The following is a 7,724-nucleotide window of genomic DNA, read 5'->3' as shown; positions in this document are numbered from 1 at the left end:
TGAAGGTGTCCGCCGGTCAATGTGTTGTTCAAACAAATCACTGGCGTTTTCCTATCGCAGCCGGCACGCGTGTGTAATGCATCGTGCGGCTTGTTTGCATGGCTGCATGCCATAGCACATGACAGATGTTCGCAACACCTGTGGCTGTTATAATTATGCCTATGTTTAGAGGACGCTTAAATATAACTAAATACTAAAATATTGAGGTACCTATACTATCGCGTTCTTGATGAATACTGTTTACCAACAAACAAATTAAAAATGAGGGTACAAATCAAGTCATTTGACACTTAATAAAAATTAAAAAAGAATGTTCTATAATTCATGAAAATAAACTTGATTAATAAGCTTAGAACAGTTAGTTATGGTTGATAAATTATGAATAACATTTTATAAACAAACCATACATAATTTAAAATAAATAAGTTATGAAATGACATACGTTTTCTACCTTCATTTTCAATTTCTTTGTTGGTAAACAGTATTCATCAAGAAAGGCTGTGGTATAGTACCTACTACATAGTCTATGTAATTGACTTTGAATTACTGAGGTTTTAACACGTTCGCTGCGGCACTTATTTTTCTATACTTTCCTCTGGTTCGGTACGAGGTTTTTTGACCTCATACTAAAACTTTATGTGGTGCGGTACGAGGTCCATCGACCTCGTAATTCTTGGAGACACTTGATACACAAGGTCAATTGACCTCGTAACTCTTGGATACACTTGATGTACAAGGTCAATTGACCTCGTACCTCAGCGAACGTGTTAAAAATATGCAAATACACAAACGTATATAAAAGTATATATTCGTACACGTTCACAAGTGAAGTTCATTTTACATTTTCCCTCTCTTTTCGAAACTTCGTTTTTCAGACTCATTTATAAAGTTGCCACTATAACAATGAGTCTCAACAACAAAGTTTAGAAATGACAGAGAGGTTAAAATTTAAAAACATTGATGAAAACATTGTACTACAAGTACATATTGTCTGTCTCATTGGTCCATTGATTAACTTATGTGGCTCCGTATTACGAAGTTTTGAGTCGGGCTATTTAGGTAATACTAAGCGTTCTTCTAAGAAATTTTTAGTAAATCTATTAGCCTGGAAAGTTAAAAAGTTGCTGGTGTTCGATATTGGAAAGCACGTTATGCGGCCAGTCTCTTCATTACCATAAACATAACACCGGCCCACCAAGCCGCGTTGAAACAGCGTGATGGAGCAAAGCTCCATAAACCTAGTAGTAGAAGTAGCGTAAGTAATAAGTATTAGTATAAATACACGGACGAACAAATATCCTTTTCTTATATAGAGGAAGGTCTGGCCTTGTAGTAGGCCATTAAAAAGGCTAACAATGATGTCAAAGATTTTGTTACAAGTTTCTCGATTACAGGTGGTATTAACATTAATTATTTAAGATATTGTAAAAGTATGTTCTACATAAATAGAACGATATTTGATGACTTGAGCTTAGTTGCTTGTTAGGCAGCGTAGACGCCGTCACGCTGCCAGTCGCGTTAGTGATATTGTACCATCATGTTTTGTATGTAATTATTGTTTATCATAAATTGATTAGTGTGGATATGGAGAACATGTCGGGCAGGGAAGGTGAGTGTCGGTTAGTCGGAAGGGTATCCCTTAAACCTACTTTCAAGGTCCCAAGTCCTGGGACCTGGTCGAGTTGTTTCCTCTACCACAAAATAATGGTACAATCATTGTTGCTGCTACCTGTCACGTCACACTTTATAGTGTACTTATTCGATCTATGAATACCAACAGTAATTGATTTATTAATTTCAATTTATTTATCCAAGCCAAAAGTAAACGTTGTGTATTCACGTAGAAAATTATTAATTTTAATATTTATGATCGAAGTCAAAAAGCCTACTTCATCTCAAGGGTACGCATGGAAAATGATGTTGTAATAAATCCTTACACGTTTCGTTGAAGCTTGTAATTGCTTTCTACTAAAACGTCAGTCATGTGATAGTTCGGTTAGAAATATAATGTGTATCGAAGTTAAATGCTTTCTATGTCCATTGAATTATGTCTGTAATTCCTTCAACTAAATATCTTAATTGAATTAAAAGTTACTTTCAATATTTGACCCCTCTCGTATTTTCGTTTCTAAAGTAATCATGCTTGCATCGATATCAGTTTGTGCTATATTTTTGGGAGCTGTGAAATGTTCTATTGATTGCAGGGTACGATTTTTCATGCATATAAATCTCAATGAAATATTTAGTATAGGAATAAATAACTCTGTAGGACGCCCTCCAGCTGGATGGTCGGGTGACATCAAAAAGGTAGTGGGAAGTGGCTGGATGAGGAAGGCGGAGGATCGTGTTTGGGCCTCTCTCGGAAAGGCCTATGTCCAGCAGTGGACGGATACAGACTATTGATGATGATGAAATGACTCTATAAGCACTTTTCTGTCTATTGTTTCGTCTTCTATATTTTTCTTTCATTCTGACTGATAGAAATAACAGAATATATCATGTTCTCTATTTTTTTTGACTCTGTGTTAAGTTTAAGATGTTTTACTACCTAGTATAAAAATAAAAATAAATTTGTACATGTATAAAAGGCAACGAACGAAGTTCTACCGCCAAATTTATTTCTGCAGTCAAACAGAACTGCCGTTTTTGAATTTAAAGAACCGACTACCAGTAAATTTGTAGGAGCAGCAACTGCTTTAGGTTGTTAGAAAAATAACAAATGTGTAGTAATTGCCACAAAAGTCGTCATATCATCCGATAGGCGTCCACTGCTATACGCTTTTTAGGGACTTTCAAACATCACGATCCTGAGCCGCCTCCATCCAGCAAATCCCTGAGACTCACTTGATTTCGTCAGTCGGCGAATGCTGTGCTTGCGGGGAGGCCATTCCTGCACCTTGGGACCCCAACGTCGATCGGCTCTTCGAACTATGCCCCTCCCATTCACCACTTCAGCTTCGCGACTCGTTAAGCTATGTCAGTGACGTTGGTTCTTCTACGGTTATCTATTCTTCTTCTTCTTTGTCACTCTGAGTCGTCTTAAGAGGCCATAGTTAGCGACCAAGTCTCGGAACTATAACTCATCATCGGCACGCACTGTTCGAAGAACACAAAAGTCACACAAGGTACTATTCTGACTTTTGTGACTTTGACTTTTGAACAAATTGATTTTTTACTTTTCTTTGACGTTTAATTAGGATACCAGAAGTAGTCATCTGCGACTAGATGGAGGATTCTGTTTTGAAATCCCACCCTGGCAACACCAGCCGGTCGAAGTGGAGAAACATCTTGCAAAGATACGAAATGTATGGGGAAATAGTTCCATAGAAAGACGGCAGACGAATCTGTCATTTCCATTGGATAATCAGTAAGTATTGGATAATCATGATATGATCTCTGCCTCAGATTCCGGAGGGCGTAGGTTCGAATCCCATCCGGGGCATGCTCAAACTTTTCAGTTATGTACATTTTAAGAAATTAAATAGAATGTGTCTCAAACGGTAAAGGAAAAATATCGTGAGGAAACCTGCACATCTGAGAATTTTGTTAATTCTAAAATCTGCCAATCCGTATTGAGCCTGGTACCTGTTCTGAGTGGAGACTCGCGGTCAGCAGTGAGCCTCGTGTGCGCTGATAATTAATCAGTAAGTAGTGACCTGAGAGAGTGCCTTCTTGGCCCAGTGGTAAGACTTTATGGCTTCGGAATTCGGATCACAAAATCCTAGGTACAAGCCCTGCCCTGGCTATAAAAAACAGAGTTTTTCTTACCTGTAAGAAATACACTAAGCGATTTAGCGTTCCGTCGCGTAACTGAAAAGGGTGTGGATTTTTATCCTCTTCCAAACAAGTTAGCCCGCTTCCATCTTAAATCGTATCATAACTTATCATCAGGTCAGATTGTAGTCAAGGGTTAACTTGTAAAAAACACAAAATATGTACGAGTAAAGTAAAAGTAAATAAGCATAGCTTTAATAAAACCTTGTAATTCATTTTATGTTGTATTTTTAGAGAAATCAACCGTTACATGGATACGGTGATAGCACCTTTTCTAGACACATATCACAGGAACATCCAGAACTCCTACCAGCAGCTGACGGATAAAATCCTCAAGAGGATCAAAGACGTAATCAACGTCGCTTTGCGGAAGAAGCAAAAAATTTATACGGAACTCACGCAGTTGGCGGATTCCTTGAAACTTCCACGTAACTAATTTAAATATTTATTACTGCAAATAGCTTTCAAGTGATCTCATAAATTCAAGATTAATTAGGTTAAGGCCGCCTTCTTTCGTTGAGTGTGATAATTTGTTTGCAATAGTTACGTATATTAAATTTATTTATATGTCCATAATTTCAAATTTATATTTAAAGTCGCTGGATGCCATCATCGTCCATAAATTTTTGTATATTGAAATGCGCACATGACTTACAAGACGGAGGTCCTGGGTTCGATCCCCGGCTGGACCGATTGAGGGTTTCTTAATTGGTCCAGGTCTGGCTGATGGGAGGCTTTGGCCGTGGCTACTTACCACCCTACCGACAAAGACGTACCGCCAAGCGATTTAGCGTTCCGGTACGACGTCGTGTAGAAACCGAAAGGGGTGTGGATTTCATCCTCCTCCAACAAGTTAGCCCGATTTCATCTTAGATTGCATCATCATTTAAGAAACATAAAATATGTAAAAAAGAAAAAAAAAAGAAAACGAAGTCTAAGCTGGCTGAAAGTCTGGAATAAAAAATGTAAGGTCAAATATCTGGTCATCGATTATTCAGCATAATAAACGAAAATATTGGTCCGTTTTCGACTAAATTAGTATCGCTAAATTATTCAAACGTTTTGCCTTTGTATTAAAATTACTTTCACCGGATAAACAAACTACTTAATTATGCGAAGCGAAACCGTTCCGTTGTGAATAATTTATACGGTGATTGATGAGTTTGAGGAAATCCTTCACTTTTTGTAATAAGTAGGCTTGTAGTCAAAATACTTATAGATACTTAGAGCTCTGCCTCATTAAGACGCCATGCCGACGTCGCCAGCGGCGCAGGCCAAGCGATTTAGCGTTCCGGTACGATGCCGTGTAGAAACCAAAAGGAGTGTGGATTTTCATCCTCCCCCTAACAAGTTAGCCCGCTTCCATCTTAGATTGCATCATCACTTACCATCAGGTGAGATTGTAGTCAAGGGGTAACTTGTAAAGAAATAAAAAAAATAAAAATAAAAAAGGCCTGGCTACTTCTGGCATCCGAAGGTCGCCAAATCGAGTGGCCATGGCATCTCGACAGTCACTTCGTTTACATCTTCAGGAATGGACGTAGAAGAAAACACACTTCTTTGTTACCTACGTCGTCGACGGTTTTGAATTTCTATTAAATAAATTTTTCAGTATCGAAAATCTTATATACAAAGAGCCCACAGATACACTTAAGAGATCCGCGATAGCCCAGTGGATATGACCTCCGCCTCCGATTCCGGAGGGCGTAAGGTTTGAATCCGGTCCGAGGCATGCACCTCCAACTTTTTAGTTATGTGCAATAATATCACGTGTATATTTATTTTATTTATTTATTTCAACAGAACATTAACAGGTTACAATAACAATCTTACAACCTTATATTTATAAAAGAAAGTCGGGTTTGTTACAACACTTATAACTCAAGATCTGCTGGACCGATTTTCATGGTTTTTGATTTGTTGGATTTGTCTCCGCCAAGAACAGTAGAATACATCTTAAAAACATTGGAAACTCGACGAATAAATAATTATGAAAGATGAATAATTTTATTTTTATTTGACGGCCTCCGTGGCGCAGTGGTATGCGCGGTGGACTTACAAGACGGAGGTCCTGGGTTCGATCCTCGGCTGGGCAGATTGAGATTTTCTTAATTTGTCCAGGTCTGGCTGGTGAAAGGCTTCGGCCGTGGCTAGTTACCACCCTACCGGCAAAGACGTACCGCCAAGCGATTAAGCGTTCCGATACGATGCCGTGTAGAAACCGAGAGGGGTGTAGATTTTCATCCTCCTCCTAACAAGTTAGCCCGCTTCCATCTTAAACTGCATCATCACTTACCAGGTGAGATTGTAGTCAAGGGCTAACTTGTAAAGAATAAAAAAATAAAAAAAATATATAATGGTAAATCGTAAATGACGTACATTTTGATTAACTCATAGCTATGTGTGATGAGGAGCGTCGAGCACTACGTACGCTGGCAAGCAAGCACGTGTCCCTCATATACAAGTGCACGGAGCAAGCGCGCACGTCCATAGTCGAGATGGGCAAGTACGCTGAAGGAATGATCACCATTACCCGCAACCATATGCAGTTTGCGTTGACAGAAGTGGCAAAAAACATGGAGGCTATTGGGAAAATGCAAAATACGAAAACGTAAGTAAGGATGGCCAAGCTACATTGAAGCAGCATGGTGTAACATTGTTGTATATACTGTGGTTTTTCACCTCGTGCGTTTCACTCAGCGAGCCCGTTAAGACATCAGTTCTGGTCATTATCATTCCATCTGATGGTGACTGTTACAGACTAAAGTCGATGGAGATAATTAGAGCCTAGCAACTTGAATCGCTTTGTGACAGCTTGGAAGCGATCTAACCCTCTAGCAAAGTGACAAGTCGATTCTCTTTCTAAGATCGATAACGCTTCGAAAACTAGAAAGATGTACGGAAATAACATTTACTATCGACAGGTCACGTGATGGAGATCTGTCATTCCTATACATTTTTCTAGTTTTTGAAGCGTTAGCGATCGTAGAAAGAGAATCGACGTGCCACTTGGCTAGGGGGGCTGATGTTCCTACGGAATTTGTAGAGAGCGTGTTAGACAGGCGCTAGGTGGTTAAAATGAGTTATCGCCTTAAATTCAATGGATGTATAATCCTTCAATGATTTCTTTTTTTTACATGTTAGCCCTTGATTACAATCTCACCTGATGGTAAGTGATGATGCAATCTAAGAAGCGAGCTAACTTGTTAGGAGGAGGATGAAAATCCACACCCTTTTCGGTTTCTACACGACATTGTAACGGAACGCTAAATCGCTTGGCGGTACGTCTAACGGTATTGACAGTGATTCTAAAAATTATCGCGGTCTAAGCTTACAGAATATTAATTACATTGTGTGATTATCTTTTAGGGATTAAAATAGACTGATAATTTTGAAAATCCTCTAAAAAACTCTAATTCCAGGTTAAATGTAACCGCATGTCTGAAAGAGTTGTCCAAAGCAGCAGTAGCTCTAGGATACGAGTTAGATCTCAGTCTCACTAATGGAAGACGCCATAACGACCAGTCTTGTGAGAAACTGATCAACTGTTGTGCCAAGGCCAGGAAGAATACAGACTTCGCTGTTAGTACTCTACGTGAAAAGTTGTATCAGTGTGTATATGCCTAATATACAAATACTAAAATATTTATGTAATACAACATATTCACATTGCAATAAGTTTTATTTCAACTTAAGTTTGCTTTTACAATTATTTACACTAAATACAGAAATATTTAAATTACTAACCTAACCTAAACTTCTTATAAAAATAAAATAAAAGGAAATATAAAATTATTATAACTATATATACTACAGACTACTATAAATTCTACAGACTTACATGTCGTAGAATTCATCCGAATCGATGTTTATTGGTAAAGTGTCCAGAAGGCTGGCAGTATTGCCACGTTTTAAAGCAATACTGATTCTCTGATTGTAATAAAAATATT

The 7,724-nt window shown here is 38.3% G+C and overlaps 1 protein-coding gene across 1 annotated transcript; it reads left to right on the top strand.

Moving 5' to 3' along the window:
* Nucleotides 1–1,584: 1,584 nt before the first annotated feature.
* LOC112046919 (uncharacterized) lies at nucleotides 1,585–7,401 on the top strand. The gene is given in 6 exon segments (XM_052888181.1): nucleotides 1,585–1,609; nucleotides 2,270–2,307; nucleotides 3,198–3,367; nucleotides 4,009–4,202; nucleotides 6,172–6,338; nucleotides 7,144–7,401. Coding segments are annotated over 6 exon segments (852 nt in total).
* The last annotated feature ends 323 nt before the right edge of the window (nucleotides 7,402–7,724 follow it).

Source organism: Bicyclus anynana, chromosome 21 (genome assembly GCF_947172395.1).
Source record: "Bicyclus anynana chromosome 21, ilBicAnyn1.1, whole genome shotgun sequence".
Lineage (NCBI taxonomy): Eukaryota > Metazoa > Arthropoda > Insecta > Lepidoptera > Nymphalidae > Bicyclus > Bicyclus anynana.
This window is presented reverse-complemented; position numbering and strand designations above follow the sequence as displayed.